The 19,865-nt window shown below is 48.2% G+C and overlaps 1 protein-coding gene across 5 annotated transcripts in view; it reads right to left on the bottom strand.

Annotated features, from left to right (window-relative positions):
* LOC115462756 overlaps positions 1–19,865 on the bottom strand; it is a 52,109-nt gene that overhangs the window by 8,149 nt on the left and 24,095 nt on the right. For 3 of the 5 annotated variants that reach the window (XR_003940952.1, XM_030192739.1, XM_030192737.1), the window contains exons 5-9: positions 15,808–15,870; positions 15,642–15,719; positions 14,290–14,424; positions 8,849–8,926; positions 2,204–2,257 (exon numbers count right to left, since the gene is read on the bottom strand). Coding sequence is in view for 4 of the 5 variants with exons in the window: in XM_030192739.1 (XP_030048599.1) it covers positions 2,204–2,257; positions 8,849–8,926; positions 14,290–14,424; positions 15,642–15,719; positions 15,808–15,870 (408 nt within the window). In the remaining variant the exon portion in view is untranslated. The remainder of the gene's footprint in view (positions 1–2,203; positions 2,258–8,848; positions 8,927–14,289; positions 14,425–15,641; positions 15,720–15,807; positions 15,871–19,865) is intronic. The other 2 variants (XM_030192738.1, XM_030192740.1) reach the window with 2 other exon arrangements.

Genomic DNA, 19,865 nt, shown 5'->3' with positions numbered 1-19,865 from the left:
TACAAAAACGATTGGAGAGAAAAGAAGATAGCATTCAGAAGGTACAAAAGGTCTCAGAAAAAGAAACTGGGGAGCAAAGATATAAGTGGAAGAAAATAGTAGCGAAGGAGACAAATTAAGCTGATGAGACTTTCTTCAGGTATCTCAATGACAGGAGAAAGTGCAGAGATGAGACTGCAAGACAGAGAAGAGGAAAGGAAAGGAAAGGAGGACTGGGCAGACTTATACGGTCTGTGCCAGAGCCGGTGGTGGGAGGCGGGGATAGTGCTGGGCAGACTTATACGGTCTGTGCCAGAGCCGGTGGTAGGAGGCAGGGATAGTGCTGGGCAGACTTATACGGTCTGTGCCGGGGCTGGTGGTTGGGCGGTGGGGATAGTGTGCCAGAGCCGGTGGTGGGAGGCGGGGATAGTGCTGGGCAGACTTATACGGTCTGTGCCAGAGCCGGTGGTGGGAGGCGGGGATAGTGCTGGGCAGACTTATACGGTCTGTGCCGGGGCTGGTGGTTGGGCGGTGGGGATAGTGTGCCAGAGCCGGTGGTGGGAGGCAGGGATAGTGCTGGGCAGACTTATACGGTCTGTGCCAGAGCCGGTGGTGGGAGGCGGGGATAGTGCTGGGCAGACTTATACGGTCTGTGCCAGAGCTGGTGGTGGGAGGCGGGGATAGTGCTGGTCAGACTTATACGGTCTGTGCCAGAGCCGGTGGTGGGAGGCGGGGATAGTGCTGGGCAGACTTATACGGTCTGTGCCGGGGCTGGTGGTTGGGCGGTGGGGATAGTGTGCCAGAGCCGGTGGTGGGAGGCAGGGATAGTGCTGGGCAGACTTATACGGTCTGTGCCAGAGCCGGTGGTGGGAGGCGGGGATAGTGCTGGGCAGACTTATACGGTCTGTGCCGGGGCTGGTGGTTGGGCGGTGGGGATAGTGTGTCAGAGCCGGTGGTGAGAGGCAGGGATAGTGCTGGGCAGACTTATACGGTCTGTGCCAGAGCCGGTGGTGGGAGGCGGGGATAGTGCTGGGCAGACTTATACGGTCTGTGCCAGAGCCGGTGGTGGGAGGCAGGGATAGTGCTGGGCAGACTTATACGGTCTGTGCCAGAGCCGGTGGTGGGAGGCGGGGATAGTGCTGGGCAGACTTATACGGTCTGTGCCGGGGCTGGTGGTGGGGCGGTGGGGATAGTGTGCCAGAGCCGGTGGTGGGAGGCGGGGATAGTGCTGGGCAGACTTATACGGTCTGTGCCAGAGCCGGTGGTGGGAGGCGGGGATAGTGCTGGGCAGACTTATACGGTCTGTGCCGGGGCTGGTGGTTGGGCGGTGGGGATAGTGTGCCAGAGCCGGTGGTGGGAGGCAGGGATAGTGCTGGGCAGACTTATACGGTCTGTGCCAGAGCCGGTGGTGGGAGGCGGGGATAGTGCTGGGCAGACTTATACGGTCTGTGCCGGGGCTGGTGGTTGGGCGGTGGGGATAGTGTGCCAGAGCCGGTGGTGGGAGGCAGGGATAGTGCTGGGCAGACTTATACGGTCTGTGCCAGAGCCGGTGGTGGGAGGCGGGGATAGTGCTGGGCAGACTTATACGGTCTGTGCCGGGGCTGGTGGTTGGGCGGTGGGGATAGTGTGCCAGAGCCGGTGGTGGGAGGCAGGGATAGTGCTGGGCAGACTTATACGGTCTGTGCCAGAGCCGGTGGTGGGAGGCGGGGATAGTGCTGGGCAGACTTATATGGTCTGTGCCGGGGCTGGTGGTTGGGCGGTGGGGATAGTGTGCCAGAGCCGGTGGTGGGAGGCGGGGATAGTGCTGGGCAGACTTATACGGTCTGTGCCAGAGCCGGTGGTGGGAGGCGGGGATAGTGCTGGGCAGACTTATACGGTCTGTGCCCTGAAGAGCACAGGTACAAATCAAAGTAGGGTATACACAAAAGTAGCACACATGAGTTGTCTTGTTGGGCAGACTGGATGGACCGTGCATTTCTTTTTCTGCCGTCATCTACTATGTTACTATGACATGACCGCTGATTGTCGACAGTGTAAATAAGGTGGTGGGGTAGATGTCATTTCATTTACATAAGACAGCCAACACACCTGAAAAGTACATAAAATTATGTTAACATTCTTGGCTTAGGACAGGTTAATATTAGTTAATATGCCAAACAGTCTACAGACTGTCATCTTAATGATCAAAATCCCCTGCTGTCTGTGGGACACTGGTGATGCTTACGTGACAGAGGAAAGGGAGTCATCTGAGCCTTTAGTATCTCCGCTGAACAGCTGGCTGCAAGCAATTAAAAAACAAGAATTAAACCTACGCTTGTCCTTTCAAAGTTTTCAGTGTACCTGAAGATTTAAAAATTTCTGAAGAAACATTGAAAAATGAAGGCAGATAAAGACCATATGGCTTATCCAATCTGTCCAATCATGCCATTACTATCCCTTCCTCTCCCTTAAAGATCCTACGTATTTGTCTCAAGCTTTCTTACCTTACCGACCCAACATAAAAAACCTGGAAACCTGCAACATAACGAAACCAAAGACCGTAATGGACATATCCTAACTCTTCCTCTCCCTCTTTAAGTTCCCCCCAATTGTATTTACCATACATGTACCTCATTCTACCACAATATCACCTTGTATCTGTTCATACCGGAATCAGCTAACGCTGTTTATGGTACTATGTAAGACACATTGAGCCTGCAAATAGGTGGGAAAATGTGGGATACAAATGTACCAAATAAATAAATAAATACCGTTTTCATTTCTACCACTTCCAAGGCCGTTCCGCAAATTCACCACCCTTTCCATGAAGTAGCATTTGTTCACGTTACTTCTGAGCCTACCCCCCTTTCGTTTTTATCTTACGCCCCCTCGATCCAGAGTTTCTGTTCAGTTGAAAGACTCGCTTCCTGTGCATTTATGCCACATTGGCATTTAAATGTCTCCATGTGGGGAGAGTTAGTTTCTTTCTAGTCTTGTCCCTTAGGTTGTGGACTATAAGAGTTCAAATTTCTAACCTATACCACAGTGAGGATGTTATCTATTTTCAAGCTATAAGATATGGGGAGGGGGGGGGTGTTCTTTCTTTGTATTTGAATTATTCCCATTGCTTAGTGGGTTGTTGGTTTGTTTGTTTTTTTTTTGCTTCACTTTGTGTGGATTTGCCACTGTTCTGTTCAATGTTCTTATTATTGAATAAAAACAGATTTTTGAAATAAATGTCTATCATATCTCCCCCTCTCCTGTCTTTCTTCCAAAGTATACGTATCGAGATCTTTAAGTCTGTTCCCATACACTTTACGATCAAGACCACCAACCATTTTAGTAGCCACTCTCCGGACCGACTCCATCCTATTTCTCTTTGAAGGTGGGGTCTCCAGAATTGTACACAATGGTAAGGTCTCACCAGAGTTTTATACAGGGGTATCACCACCTCCTTTTTCCTACTGGTCATTCCTCTCCCTATGCACCCAAGTATCCTTCTAGCTTTCACCATCACCTTTTCTACCCGTTTGGCCACCTTAAGATCATCACATACGGTCAACATCCAAGTTCACTCACCTCCTACAAGAGGCTTTTGATAAAGTTTTTACACTAAATTTTATATCTGCCCTCTTGGGAAGGAGAACAAATATTTGAGAAAGCACTTATATCCACCAGACGCATAATTCTGTACTTATAAGTTTAAAGAAACATTATACATTGCTGATATTGGGAGTTGTGGGTTTTCGTAAGCTTTGAATATTTATTCAGTGTTATGTTTCTCCAACAAACTAATAAAATTTTTTTCTTTTTGTTACATTTGTACCCCGCACTTTCCCACTCATGGCAGGCTCAATGTGGCTTACATGGGGCAATGGAGGGTTAAGTGACTTGCCCAGAGTCACAAGGAGCTGTCTGTGCCTGAAGTGGGAATTGAACTCAGTTCCTCAAGACCAAAGTCCACCACCCTAACCACTAGGCCACTCCTCCTCCACTGTTACTACTATTTGAGATTCTACATGGAATGTTGCTATTCCACTAGCAACATTCCATGTAGAAGTCGGCCCTTGCAGATCACCAATGTGGCCGCGCAGGCTTCTGCTTCTGTAAGTCTGACATCCTGCAAGTGTCAGACTCACAGAAACAGAAGCCTGCGCAGCCTTCTACATGGAATGTTGCTAGTGGAATAGCAACATTCTGTGTAGAATCTCCAATAGTAGCAACAGAATCTCAGTAGTAGCAACATTCCATGTAGAATCTCCAATAGCAGCAACATTCCATGTAGAATCTCCAGTAGTATCTATTTTATTTTTGTTACATTTGTACCCTGCACTTTCCCACTCATGGCAGGCTCAATGCGGCTTACATGGGGCAATGGAGGGTTAAGTGACTTGCCCAGACTCACAAGGAGCTGCCTGTGCCTGAAGTAGGAATCGAACTCAGTTCCTCAGTTCCCCAGGACCAAAGTCCACCACCCTAACCACTAGGCCACTCCTCAATTAAGTGGCCTTTACGAAAATAAAAAACTCGATAAAGCTTTAAACACATATACGGTTACACATACAAAAATATTTATATGTGTGTGCTTAGAACCCGTGGGCAACTCTGGAAGGGGGATCTTGATCTTCCAGGAGGGGGTTGGCAACACTTCAGTCCAGGATCTGGAAGTTAACCAGGTACTGGCTTCTCCTGGCCGTTTAAATCGCTTTGAATATCTACCCCTTCACTTTTACAGTTTTTGCAGCTAGTTACACTGGAAGGAGGTAGGGCGGGCTCACTCACACCGGGAGGGGGGTGGGGGAGGAGACTCAAGTACTGTAGGGACTTTAAGCTCAGAAAAATGTCCAGGCATATTATCCATCCATTTACCTTCTGGACACCGATGTAAAAAACATTCTGCTGACTCCTGAAGACAGAGACACAGTGGGCAATCCTAACCGCCTGAGTCCTGCACAACTCACAGGGCCCCCCCAACACGGACACAATGTGCAAAGTTTGCCCATGTCTTAACCCGGTGGTGTAGCTAGGACTGAAAGTGTCCTGGCCAGAAAAACGAAGATAGGTCCCTATAGCATCTCTCCCTAGTCAGTGGGGACTGAAGGAGAGGAGAATCCCCTGCAGAGCTCCAGTCAAGGACTGGGAAGGGAGTGCATGTGGGTTATGTAGGCCAGTACCTAAGACAGTAGGGAGTGTGGTATGCCTCTGTTGTGGGGGGAAAAGTCTGTGGTTGTGCAGATCAGGAGATCCGGTGGTGGTGTGATGTGTGGAAATGCACCACGCGAGACACTTGTGGATAATTCAAGACAAACCATGTGTATTTAACAGACCAAGGAGAGGGGGTGTTGGCTGCATAGAGTCTTCTAAGGTGGTGGCAATATTGTCTGAAATGGGTCTGCAGGAAGAGTGCAATGGAGAGTGTAGAAAACACCCGCCCCCCACTCCCACTTCCTTTAGGGCCTATAAAACATTTTTATAATCTGGGAACTGGGAGGAGGTGAGTGCAGCACTTATCTCTGGCAGTTCACCTGCCCCGTCACCTCCTGGTCTTCATCGTTTCCCCTCTTCTCCACCCACACACAACCGGGCAACCAGTGAAGTGCTTAAGTGTTTTACTTTGGGCTCCTGCAAGGCCAAATTCTTGTGGTATGAACTGTGAGATCATGGCTCCTTTTACAAGATTTCACCCCTGTAGCAGCCCAAGGTGAAGCGCTTGAGCGCTTTATTAGCTGCCTGGCCACATGGGAGGCTGAAACGATGAAAATCAAGATTGGGAAGCAGTGTAGCAACAGTACTGTTAGAAGCAGTGTAATGTGCCCCCTATCTCAGTATTTTTATTTTATTTTTTAAATGCCAAAATTGAACCTTCATCGGTCCAACAGCAAGTAGCCCCTATCAATGGGTTACCATGGGGTTTTTTTTGCTGGGTTCACTCAATGGTAGCTACACCCCTGGCTTAATCTGGTCCCGCTCATGACAACAGATGTTACTTGGCAATACACATAGCAAACCAATAAGAAAAATGATTCTGAAGTGGTTTGCACACCACAATTAGTGGCCTAGTGGTTAGGGTGGTGGACTTTGGTCCTGGGGAACTGAGGAACTGAGTTGGATTCCCACTTCAGGCACAGGCAGCTCCTTGTGACTCTGGGCAAGTCACTTAACCCTCCATTGCCCCATGTAAGCCGCATTGAGCCTGCCATGAGTGGGAAAGCGCAGGGTACAAATGTAACAAAAATAAAATAGATACTATTGAAGATTCTACATGGAATGTTGCTACTGTTGGAGATTCTACATGGAATGTTACTACTATTGGAGGTTCTGTTGCTACTATTGGAGATTCTACATGGAATGTTGCTACTACTGAGATTCTGTTGCTACTATTGGAGATTCTACATGGAATGTTGCTATTCCACTAGCAACATTCCATGTAGAAGGCTGCGCAGGCTTCTGTTTCTGTGAGTCTGACGTTCAGGACGTCAGACTCGCAGAAGCAGAAGCCTGCGCGGCCACATTGGTGATCTGCAAGGGCCGACTTCTAGTGGAATAGCAACATTCCATGTAGAATCTCAAATAGTAGCAACAGTGGAGGAGTGGCCTAGTGGTTAGGGTGGTGGACTTTGGTCCTGGGGAACTGAGTTCAAGTCCCACTTCAGGCACAGGCAGCTCCTTGTGACTCTGGGCAAGTCACTTAAGCCTCCATTGCCCCATGTAAGCTGTATTGAGCCTGCCATGAGTGGGAAAGCGCAGGGTACAAATGTAACAAAAATAAAATTAAGGAAATAATTCACGTTACCCGTGTGCATCCTTGGGGTCTGCATGCGTGTTTATGTGCTGAGCATGTATTATGTCTGTAGGGGAGTTAGGAGGACTTGAGGGGTAAAATCTATACTAAGAACCTGTAGACGCTCCAGTTTCAATCAAGCTTCCCAATAATCTACACATTTACTAAAAGGAGAAGAGTCCTCAGAAACCCTCACACCAAGTTCTGGGGTTAACAATCAGCAAATAACTTACGCTGGTATCAATAACTTAGTGATAAATAAATAACAAAGGCAATGCTGCTTATTCACAAAAAAGACAGCATGTAACTTTCCTTCAATGTTAAATTTAGAACAGCAGCACTTAACTATAGTGGCAGTTGCGGGGGAGGAGGGGGCAGTCCGCGTACAGGTGTGGCGGTTGCAGGGGGGGGCAGTCCACGTACAGGTGTGGCGGTTGCAAGGGAGGGGCAGTCCACGTACAGGTGTGGCGGTTGCAAGGGAGGGGCAGTCCACGTACAGGTGTGGCGGTTGCAAGGGAGGGGCAGTCCACGTACAGGTGTGGCGGTTGCAAGGGAGGGGCAGTCCACGTACAGGTGTGGCGGTTGCAAGGGAGGGGCAGTCCACGTACAGGTGTGGCGGTTGCAAGGGAGGGGCAGTCCATGTACAGGTGTGGCGGTTGCAAGGGAGGGGCAGTTCACGTACAGGTGTGGCGGTTGCAAGGGAGGGGCAGTCCACGTACAGGTGTGGCGGTTGCAAGGGGGGGGCAGTCCGCGTACAGGTGTGGCGGTTGCAAGGGAGGGGCAGTCCGCGTACAGGTGTGGCGGTTGCAAGGGAGGGGCAGTCCACGTACAGGTGTGGCGGTTGCAAGGGAGGGGCAGTCCGCGTACAGGTGTGGCGGTTGCAAGGGAGGGGCAGTCCACGTACAGGTGTGGCGGTTGCAAGGGAGGGGCAGTCCACGTACAGGTGTGGCGGTTGCAAGGGAGGGGCAGTCCACGTACAGGTGTGGCGGTTGCAAGGGAGGGGCAGTTCATGTACAGGTGTGGCGATTGCAAGGGAGGGGCAGTCCACGTACAGGTGCGGCAGTTGCAGGGGGGGGGGGGAAGGTTTGCGTAGAGGTGTGGCAGTTGTGGGCGGGAGGTCGGGGAAATCTGCGTAGAGATGTGGCAGTGGGTTGTTTTCGTACTGGAGGGCAGTTTGGGGGCTTGGAAGAGCAGGGACTGTCACCTTTTATAACTGCCCTCGCCCTGTTCTCTATGCTACTGCAGCTGGAACAATTTTCCTATAGAAATGCGCTGGGCCATATTTTGGGGAGCTTATTTTTCTGGAATCCCTAGACCACTTGGGCCCATGTTTGAACTCAAATGTGTCCTTTTACTAGTTTCCCCCCCCCCCCCATGCTAATTTTCAGCTCATTCTGTTCAATTTCTGGAGAGTTATTTTGCTCCCGGACATTCTCAACCCCTTTGGCACAATTCTTTAGAACTTCCACTGGGTTGGAAAGAATTAAAAAGTTAATTAAATTGGCTGAGAACTTTCCTCCTTCAATATAGCCAGAAGACTGCACTTTTATCTACAATGAGAGGTGGCATTTCCAGGTATAGGAAGTTAATGCACAGACTACGCTTTTGCTTCTATGGATACTGTGTTCCCTAGAAAGGGTATCCATAGAAAACGCAGGTGCAAAAGTCCATTGGCGCTTGGTACCTGCAACAAGTTAGAAGTACAAAAGTTCATGCATCCTTCCATTATGAAAGCTACAGTAAAGGCTACCGTGAACTAATGAGGACAATTTTAAAATCGATTGTTGCAGTTGTCTGGGTCTTGCTGCGTCCGAGTTAGTGGAACCGACTTTTCAGCCGTCGTGCTGTGGTTTTCTTCAAGGTATGCTGCGAGGTCTGTAGTTTGACTTTATATACAGCGGATTCTCAAACCTGACTGGCTGGGGTTTGAGGCGAGTTTGCTGGGAAAGTCCATTAGTCACAAATTTGAATTTTGGCGCCAGCTGCGGAAGCCTAAGAGAACATTTTTAAAACTGCCCCCATAATCTAACTGATGGCTATCGGAGCACTGGCATGAAAATATGGTTTGACAGAAGACTGTGAACACAACTTAACGTATGCGATACTTACAAAGCAGTGGTTCGGTCTTTAAGCGATGGCACGCTGACAAAGGAGAAATACCTGCTGTTTCCTGACTGATGGGGTACTCTGAAAAAGAAGAGGGAATCCACATTACTTTAGATCAAGCGACAGACTCATGGTTAAGATGACAGAAGGCTGAGTGTTCCCAACCCACCTATTTGAGGGGCTCATAATGCTTTGTGCTGGAATGTTACCTGACTGTACGCTATGGGTCACGTGCTGGATTTAAGGTGTGTTACCCTGCTGCAGCTCATTCCTCATTATGTACCAGATGCAACTCTTGTCTTTATAAGTCTGGGTCAGATGGATTATTGGATCCTCAGAGGAAGCAACACCATCTAGCTGCTGCCTTCCTCAATCAAAAAAAAGCAGTGATCAACCTCAGCCTAAAGAAACTAAACACTGACTAGAGAGTTGCACGGAAACTCTCCATCCCCGCTCGTCCCTGCTGGAATCTTACCCATCCCCATCCATCCCCGCAAAAATGTAACCCATCCCAACCCGTCCCTGCAAGAATTTAACCCATCCCCACCCGTCCCCGCAAGAATTTAATGGTACGTAAAAGAAAATTCCAGTCAGCTCCCTCACTCTCTCTGGATTTGAGACACAACACTGTAGGCAAGGAAGGAATGGAAGCTAAAATTTGTAACATTCTGATGTGTACATGTAAGATTTGTCTCTGATTTACTGGTACTGTGTGCTGAGAGGTCACCACATGCACGCGCCAGTAGGTCAGGTGACATCTGATGCTCATGCCTGTGTCAGAGCTGAGGTCTGCTCATCAGCCCGGGAGCAAAGAGGATTAATTGTAACATAGTAAGTGACAGCGAATAAAGACCTGAATGGTCCATCCAGCCTGCCCAATAGTCACACTCATTATCAATTCATGATTAAATCAATGAGTGTGATATTATATACTTGATTACGGTCTTTCTTTTGTGTTTCTGGAACATAGACCATAGAAGTCTATCTGGCCCTATCCTTATGTTCCAACTGCTGGAGTTGTTCTTGAAGCCCACTCCAGTCTATGTGTCTTCTCATTTGTGGGACACAGATCGTAAAAAATTGTCCAGAAGTGTCCTTATGTTCCAGCCACTGAAGTTGCTGTCTAAGCCCTTTCCAGCCCATCCTAAACCAGACTTCCATATATTAGACACAGACCATACAAGTCTGCCCGGTATTGGCCCTGGTTAATCACAGCTAGAGTCGCCATCTAAGCATTACTTCACACATCCACACACATGCAGCCATTTAAGGTTAGGTTTTTTATAACTTCCATTTTCTAATTAGAGATCCTCTGTGTTCATCCCAAGCCTTTTTGAATTCCATCATCATTTGTGTCTCTACCACCTCCTTAATGGAAAATTTTCCACATTTGTGCTGTTAAAGCAAGGAGGAAGAGGAGGAGGAGGAGGAGACAGCACTCAAAGAACTTGGTCCTCGGTAGATGAGAGGCTGGTGCAGGTGTAGCTTACACTTCCAAGGGAACCCCACAGGAACTGCTTCCGTCCCCACGGGAACCCCACAGGAACTGCTTCCGTCCCCACGGGAACCCCACATAACTGCTTCCGTCCCTGCGGGAACCCCACAGGAACTGCTTCCGTCCCTGCGGGAACCCCACAGGAACTGCTTCCGTCCCCACGGGAACCCCACAGGAACTGCTTCCGTCCCCACGGGAACCCCACAGGAACTGCTTCCGTCCCTGCGGGAACCCCACAGGAACTGCTTCCGTCCCTGCGGGAACCCCACAGGAACTGCTTCCGTCCCCACGGGAACCCCACAGGAACTGCTTCCGTCCCCACGGGAACCCCACATAACTGCTTCCGTCCCTGCGGGAACCCCACATAACTGCTTCCGTCCCTGCGGGAACCCCACAGGAACTGCTTCCATCCCTGCGAGAATCCCGTGGGTTCCGCGGTATTCCCGCAAACCCCGTTCACGTGCAGCTCTCTAACACAGACCCCAGCTTAGCTGATCACTACTGTCTGATCTACTGGTCTTCCTTTCTTGTCCAACTAGTGGAGAGAGTGGTCTACTACAAAGCATTGGAGTTTATAGAGGAGGTTTATCGTCCACACTTACTATTAGCCATAACTAAGAGCAAACAAAGACAGCGACCCCTTTCTCATACTATTAGACCTAACAGCTGTATAATGAAATTGCTGACCATCTGCTCTTAGTACAGTGCTTGGAAGTTATCTATACTGAAGGCTCAGTCCTCAAACAGTTCAAATTATTTCTGTCCAACAGATCCCAAACTGTTCCATGAGCACCAAATCCTCCACTTCAGCAGTAAAAGCACTAAAGGATAATGCAGCAGGCACGGAGAATAGAATTCTCACCTCAGATCATCCAGGAACCCCAGCGGCCCAAATGAGCTCCTTGGACCACCCCATCCACCACCCTTGCAACCTCCAAACATAGTCTCTGGTGGGCCAAGTAGGCTTGCAGACCCCTCAATCCCTCCCTCCACCCACCCAAGTAGACCCATCCCAAGAGCCCCTTGACCCCTCCCAAACCCACAGAAAGTCCCTGGTAGCCAAAGTGGACCCCCAGGACCCTTATCCACCTCTCCCCGAGTGTCCCAAAGGACCTCCTCATCCTTATCCTCCCCTCAACCCCACAAAAAAAAAAAAAAAACAACCCAACAACCATACCCTCCTCGTGGTTCAAGGACCCTGCCCCCCAGCTCTAAATGTTGGGAGGTAGGAGCAATGCCCACTGGCTCCTGTTTCTAACACCACCACTGTCCAAAATGGTGGTCCATCAGGACATACTGCTAGGAGACAGTTGCTTCCATTTTAGAAGACAACGATGCAAGAGGTAAAAAGCCAAGTGGGCAAAATTTAGAGGTGCTGGGCGGCGGAGGGAGGTCAGGCATTTTGGAGGAGAGACACTTGGATAACTAGGGTGTTTTATTGCGAGGTGATGGTGTATGAAGCTTCAAATTGGGCCAGCAGGGACTATTTCTACAGAGTAAGAGGGAAGGGTAGTCTGGGACACTGGACACCCAATTTGGCCACCAGAGAAATTTTTGGAGAACAGGGAGAGGGGGTCAAGGAGTCTGGTCAGCACACTCCCTTCTCATGTGTGCGCGAGCCAATCCACTCATGCACTGAAAGGAGGGAGACATTTTGCTTATAAAGCAAAAAAATGGCTACATATTACAATGCAAAAAATTCAGCAAAAGCCGTAGTAAATACACCAATATAGAGCTGAATATAATTAGAATAACCTTAATGTTGAAATGGAAGTGGTGTACAGCAACTCTCCTCTGTCCCCTGCCCTCACCTGCATCCATGTGCAGCAACTCTCCTCTCTGCCCTGGCCTACCCTCCATCCAAATCCAGCAACTGTCCTCTCTCCCCTGCCCTCCCCTCCATCCATGTCCAGCAAGTGGCCTCTTTGCCCTGCCCTCCCCTGCATCCATGTCCAGCAACTGTCCTCTCTCCCCTGGCCTCCCCTCCATGTCCAGCGATTTCTCCTCTCTCCCTTGCCCTCCCCTCCATGTCCAGTGACGCCCCAAACCCCAACTGCTTCCCCCCGCCCAAGTTCCAACCCGCCCTCTTCTTCTCCCTCAACAGCCCTCCTTGCTGAAGGAGAAGGCTGAAGGCGAGCCTGCTCTACTCTGCTTCTTTTGCAGTCACAAAACTTCAGTCAGGTTAGTAAAATGAGTTTGAAGCGTTGGTTGGCCGGCATGAAGGCAAGGAGGGCTGTTGAGGGAGGTGCGAGGCTGTGGAACTCGGAGGAGGGGGGGGGGGTGTTGAACTCGGAGGGGAGTGGAAGGAGGGAGGGCGGGAGGGGGGCGTCCTTCTCACTTCCCATTAGTCTGACCTCTGACGTCATCCCCAGGGCGGAGTAATGAGAAGTGTGTTACGAACCCAGGCATCCAGACGGAGGTGCAAATTATTATATAGGATCTATGAAGACCTAAAATTGTTAATCTGTCCTCAGCAGGAAACCAGCATAACACCTCCAAAACCTGCCAGGATTTAAGATTCTGAGGCTCACTATTCAAATGACAGTGTACTGGTGAGGGGTAAATACTTGCTGTTTACTTAAGTACATAACTGCTGCCACACTGGGACAGACCAAAGGTCCATCAAGCCCAGTATCCTGTTTCTAACAGTGGCCAATCCAGGTCACAAGTACCTGGCAAGATCCCCAAAGAGTAGCAACATTCTATGTAGAACTGCAAAGAATAGCACGATTCCGGGATCCTAAAGAGTAACAAGATTCCATGTAGAATCCCAAAGAGTAGCAATATTCCATTCAGAATCCCAAGTACATAACTACATAAGTATTACACTGGGACACACCAAAGGTCCATCAAGCCCAGCATCCTGTTTCTAACAGTGGCCAATCCAGGTCACAAGTACCTGGCAAGATCCCAAAACAGTACAATAAACATTTTATGCTGCTTATCCTAGAAATAAGCAGTGGATTTTCCCCAAGTCCATCTTAATAATGGCTTATGGACTTTTCCTTTAGGAAGCCATCCAAACCCTTTTTAAACCCCGCTATGCCGACTGCTAGGGAATTCTACTAATGAAAAAGGAATCTGCATTAAGTCTGAGACACTAACATGCTTGAAAATGTGCAAGATGACTTGAGATGTCACTAGAAAGATGCAAGATAAATCTAATAAAATCAAAATAATAAAAGATGGTGCACCACTCAATTGAAGCTCTTCTTTCATAAATTTATTTATCACATTTGTACCCCACATTTTCCCACCTATTTGCAGGCTCAATTTGGCTTACATCAACCCGTAGAGGCAATCGCCAATCTGGTAAATATGCAAATACAATATAGTGTAGTGATCAGGAAGCATCAAAAGAACAGGGTATACAGGGAAAAAGGAGGGAAGGGTAAGAGTGTTCAAAATGGTCCATTAATTTGTTGTGTTCTGTAGTTTGCCACTATATGTCGGGCTGAGATGATGTAACCCTACCATAACTCTGGTTATTATGTACCTAGGCAAGATGGTGCATTACCCTCAGGGGGCGGCCAAAACAGTTTGCCGCCTGAGGTGAGGGGATGGTCTGCCGCACCCCCCCCCCCCCCCCATTCTGACATCTCCTCCCTTCCTTCACCTTCTTTTCTGGCTTTCCAAAAGTCAGGGCGACAGTGGTTCCCAAACGCTAACCTGCTGCCGGGCCCTTCTCTCCACTGCGGCCCGCCCCTCCTGCGAGGAAACAGGAAGTTCGTCAGCGAGGCTGGTCTTAAGAGAGAAGGGGTCAGCGGGAACCACTGCCGCCCTGGCTTTTGGAAAGCAAGAAAAGAAGCTAAATTTGGGGAAGGAAGGATAGGGTGCATAGGGGTGGATGCTGCTCCAAACGAGTGTTGCCTGAGGCCCCTGCCTCATGTGGCCTAATAGTAGGTGCCACCACTGGTTACCCTAGCACAGCCCCTCCCTCGTTACGCACCCGGGTAGGACAGGTTTGACAGGTCTTGCTCTCCCAATGAAGTTATGTCCCATGCTGGGGTGGTACTTGACAGACTGAGATTCGATTCTTCTTCCTCGTCTTCTTTTACCTCCTCCTTTTTTACTCGTAGCTCGTCTAAAGAAGGAACAAGATGCAACACAGCAGTGAAATCTTTCGTAATATTTTTGGCTTCTTTCATTTCTAGTTCTTGCTTCCATCAGCTGGTCTCAACTCTGTAGCGTCAAGATGCTCCAGCTGCTCATCTGGTAGCCTGGTTTGGCCATGGCGCCATCACATCTGACTGGCATTCATACACAGGATAAATGAGATGCCATTATATAATGAGAAGCCACAGACAACAGAAATGACAACTACATTCAAAGACAATGCTGTCATCTCCTGTGATCCACCCGTTGTCCATTATTTATTTATTTGGATTTGTTTATTTACTCAAGGTGGACTAGATCAAACATCAGCAATAGGCAATTATAGCAGTAAAAATATTCAAACAACAATACAAAGTATGGTCTGGCATACTACTTGCAATGTCAACACAATACGTAATAGAACATTTTAATTGATCGTGAAGGGTAAAGCAACAATGTAACATATAGATAGGTAAGAGGCGTTAAAAAAATAAGGTGACTAGTTTAACAAAAGGTGCACATGAGGTCAGAGAGAGGGTTAAATATTATCTCAGCTAGGGTAGGAGTGGATAAACATGTCCCGCTGCAGTATGTGCAGCCCGAGTCAATCCTTGTGTGTGTGAGTGAGACTAACAAGTTAGTTACTTCTTCCATTAAAGGCTTGGTTGAAAAGCCAAGCTTTCACCTGCTTCCTGAAGTACAGATAGTCTTGTTTTAAGGCAGTGCATTCCAGAGAGTGGGGGCTAGTCCGGAGAAGGCTCGCTTGCGGACTACTTTTATCATTCTCTGGATCTGCCAGGTTAAAACCCTCTGCCTCTTCTCAGGCTGTAAATATAACACTTTACCCCCAAGCACACTGCAGCTTATCCAAGACAATTTAGCTGTACAAGCTGATCAGTCCAAAGCTTAAATCGACTTAATTAAGGTTACATAGTGACCAGGAGATAGGAATTACCTCCTGAACAGAGCAGTAGGGCATCAGGGATGCTTAACTGGGGCTGGAGAGCCGGGGCAAATAGGAATCTTTTGGACTTCTCAGACAACTGTAAAATTATCTGCACAATAAACAGCTAAAAGGAAAACAATCCTTTTTAAGCCAACACAAGGACAGAAACCAAGGGACAGGAACATTAATTCTCTGTTCTCATTGACACCATAGAGAAAAACCTGATAAGTACATCTAAGTCCACCGGTCGTGGTACTTACAACTCTGAGGCTCGGTCTTCAACTGACGGTGTGGTGGGGAAGTGGAAGCGTCTGCTGTCCTGTGACTAACGATGGATTCTAAAAATGAAACATTTGAGAGACTGACTGACAGACTCAAAGATGCATAAGACAAGGGTGCTGTGAGGGGAGACAGGACAGGTCTTACCTGACTGGCCGGGTGACCTCTCTCTACCAAAGGAACAGTTAATCATTTGCACTGGAGAAAATTCTGGAAAGATAAATTTAACATTTCTGCATTATAAATATGGCATTTTATTTAACACATTTATACCCCACATTTTCCCACCAATAGTAGGCTCAATGTGGCTTACAAGACCGTAGGGCAAACTACAGTTCAGTTAAATAACATAATAATGTATTAAAAAAATATTAAACGTATAGGTATCGTAAAGAACAACAGTGATAATAAGAGTGAATAATAAAGGTAAGGGCCCATGACATTTGCTGTAACAGGAAGAGGTAAATTAAGCTGAATCATGAAGGTAGGCCTTCTTAAACAGGGTGGTCTTCAGTCATTTCCTGAAATTTAGGTGGTTCTGAGTTAATTTTAAGATTTTAGGTAGCGCATTCCATAACTGTGTTCCTATGAAGGAGAAGATGGATGCGTAGGTAGACTTGTATTTGAGGCCGTTGCAGTCTGGATAATGTAAATTTAGGTAGGATCGGGAAAAACTGGAACTGTCTCTGGGTGGAAGGTCAATTAGATTAAGCATGTATCCAGGAACGTCTCCATATATAATCCTGTGAATCAAGGTGCAAACCTTGAAGGCAATGCGTTCCTTAATGGGGAGCCAGTGTAGACCTTCTCGAAGGGGTTTGGCAGATTCGAATTTAGGTTTACCAAAAATCAGTCTCGCTGCTGTGTTCTGGGCGGTCTGAAGTCTTTTGATTAACTGTTCTCTACATCCTGCGTAGATTCCGTTGCAATAATCTAAATGGCTCAATACCATCGATTGAATTAATTTACGGAAAACATATCTGGGGAAAAAAAGGTTTAATACGTTTAAGTTTCCACACAGAGTAGAACATTTTCATTGTGGTACAATTTACTTGGGTTTCCAGGGTCAGGTTCCGATCAATTGTGACGCCAACTAGTTTTTAAGGTATCCGAAATGGGGAGTGAATAGTTGGGGATATTTAAAGTTGTAGGTTTATACTTGTTATGCTGAGAAGATAGAACGAGGCAATGAGTCTTCTCAGTATTTAGTTTCAATTGGAATGAGTTAGCCCAAGCGTCCATTGTACTCAGGCCTATCCTGATTAAATTGGTGATTTCAGACAAGTCTTTTCTATATGGAATATAAATTGTGACATCAACATAAATAAATGGATTTAAGTCTAGTTTAGAAGTGAATTAGCCAATGGAATCATCACTGTGTTGAACAGTATTTTAATAAACACAGACATTTCTTTTAATATACTAGCTCCAAAAAGCTGATCTGTGCATAAAAGTGTGCTCTGCGGGGGTCGTCACATACAAGAAGCCAGAAATTGGTATAGCTACAGTGGCTTCTGGGCCCTCCATGAACTTTAGGTAGGACCCTAAAGACAATGAACATGGTTCTTCTTCTTGTGTAGTAGGAAGCAGGGCCGCCGAGAGGCAAAATTCCCCGGGGCCGGTGCCCAGGTCTCTCTCTCTCCTGCTCCTGACGGGCCCCGAGCGATCGCATCCCAACAGGAGCAGGAGAGAGGAAACTCAGGTGCTGCCCCCCCCCCCCCCCCTCCAGCACTTGCTCTTTGCTGACCTCTATCGCCATGCCGAGCGGCTGCTTTTTCCCCTCAGGAGTGTGCTCAGTTTTGAAACCGAAAATGTGCAACGAGAGAAAAAAAAAAAAAAAAAAGGCAGCCGCGGGGGCAGGGCAGGCATGGAGTGAAGAGCAGTGCTGGATTCTTCCGCTGGTGGGGCCTTGGGATCCCCGCCAGCCCCAAGGCATCTCAGTTGCGGCAGCTGCCCTGCCCCGGCTCAGTCTCTCGGCGGCCCTGGTAGGGAGGGAACCTCTCTTGTCATGCACTGAACATTATGTGAATTCAAGAAAGCTTGGGACAAGTACACGGGATCTCTAAGAGAGAGGAAGGGATAACACATGGAAAGGATGGGCGGGAAGACTGGATAGGCCATATGGTCTTCATCTTCTCCGTTTCTGTTTTGGATAAGGGAGGTCTTCATAAGGAAGTTCATTTCACATTGGAAAGGGGGATAGATCAGAGGAAATTCCTGTAGGGAACTCTTCCTGAGGATTCAAGAGGAAGAAAATCGGTATCTAGATAAGTCTTCCAGCGAACTTTACAAGAGATGCAACAGCAGGAAAGACAGGGGTAGCCAATGATCTCCAGTGGGGTGGACAAAGGCTATTGCATCTTGAGATGACGGAGTCTCTCTCTGTGCAGGAGCAACACTTATGGAATGAGATGGCGTTCCACTAGGTCGCTATTTGATAAGATTGCAGGTCCTTACAGCAATCCTTGAGAAATTCATTGCACATCTTTTGCAGGGAGAAGACAGCTAAACAGATGGAGAAGATTCATCAACCACTGTTACACTAATGTCGAGGTTGACCACTGTGCAGCAGAGAAATGCAACTCAACTGGGGACCAAAACACCCGCAATGGACACTGCTGTAGGTACAAAATAATCTTGTACTGAAGCAGTCTGTGTTAGCTTGCTGCACTAGTGTATTTCTGCTGAGAGGACACTGGATTGACTGCTGAAACAGGATGAGACTCCTCAGCACTCCTGTCCTCGTGAAGTCTCTTTGATGGTGCGGATAGCAGAAGCCATTTGAGATTATCAGCGCTAGTGTCTTTTGAGGATGCCTTTGTCTCAGGCCTGTGTCAGTTCAGGAGATAGCATTTTAGGCTTGGAAGCCTCCAAAGAGTTTTGTGCCAATCTGGACTATCCCCAGCACTGCTCCTTTGAGGCTAGACTCAAGTCAGTGCACAGGGAGGGAGATGCAACTTCTACTACTACTACTACTACTACTACTATTTGACATTTCTAAAGCGCTATTAGGGTTACACAGCGCTGTACAATATAACATAGAAGGAAAGTCCCCGCTCTGAGAGCTTACAATCTAATGGACAAATGTACAATCAAGTAGTGGCAGTCAAATTGGAGCAGTCTAGGTTCCTTGAGAGGTATCAGGTTAGGTGCCGAAGGCAACATTGAAGAGGTGGGCTTTGAGCAAGGATTTGAAGATGGGTAGGGGAAGGGCTTGGCGTAGGGCCTCAGGAAGTTGATTCCACGCATAGGGTGAGGCGAGGCAGAATGGGCGGAGCCTGGAGTTGGCGGTGGTGGAGAAGGGTACTGAGAGGAGGGATTTGTCCTGTGAGCGGAGGTTTCGGGCTGAACCGTAAGGTGAGACGAGGGTAGAGAGGTAACGAGGGGCTGCAGACTGAGTGCATTTGTAGGTGAGAAGGAGAAGCTTGAACTGTATGCGGTATCTGATCGGAAGCCAGTGAAGCGACCTGAGGAGGGTGGTAATATGAGTGTTTCGGTTCAGGCGGAATATAAGACGAGCAGCAGAGTTCTGAATGGATTGAAGTGGGGATAGATGGCTAAGTAGGAGGCCAGTGAGGAGAACGTTGCAGTAGTCAAGGCGAGAGGTAATGAGGGCGTGGATGAGAGTTCGGGTGGTGTGTTCAGAGAGGAAAGGGCGAATTTTGCTGATGTTAAAGAGGAAGAAGCGACAGGTCTTGGCTGTCTGCTGGATATGCGCAGAGAATGAGAGGGAGGAGTCGAAGATGACTCCAAGGTTGCGGGCAGATGAGACGGGGAGGATGAAGGTGTTATCAACTGAGATCGAGAGAGGAGGAAGAGGAGAGGTGGGCTTTGGTGGAAAGACTATAAGCTCGGTCTTGGACATGTTCAGTTTCAGGTGGCGGTTGGACATCCATGCAGCAATGTCGGACAAGCAGGCCGATACCTTGGTCTGGGTCTCCACGGTGATGTCTGGTGTGGAGATATACAACTGGGTGTCATCAGCATAAAGATGATAGTGGAAACCATGAGATGAGATCAGTGAGCCCAGGGAAGAGGTGTAGATTGAAAAAAGAAGGGGTCCAAGGACAGATCCCTGGGGAACTCCTACAGAGAGCGGGATGGGGGTGGAGGAAGAACCATGAGAGTGAAGGTGCGGTGAGAGAAATAGGAGGAGAACCAGATGCAACTTCTGCCAAGAAGGATCTGCTAAAGCACGCAGCATC

The sequence above is a fragment of the Microcaecilia unicolor genome, chromosome 2 (assembly GCF_901765095.1).
Source record: "Microcaecilia unicolor chromosome 2, aMicUni1.1, whole genome shotgun sequence".
Lineage (NCBI taxonomy): Eukaryota > Metazoa > Chordata > Amphibia > Gymnophiona > Siphonopidae > Microcaecilia > Microcaecilia unicolor.
Note: the sequence above shows the minus strand (reverse complement) of the source record. Positions and strands in the feature narration are given on the sequence as shown.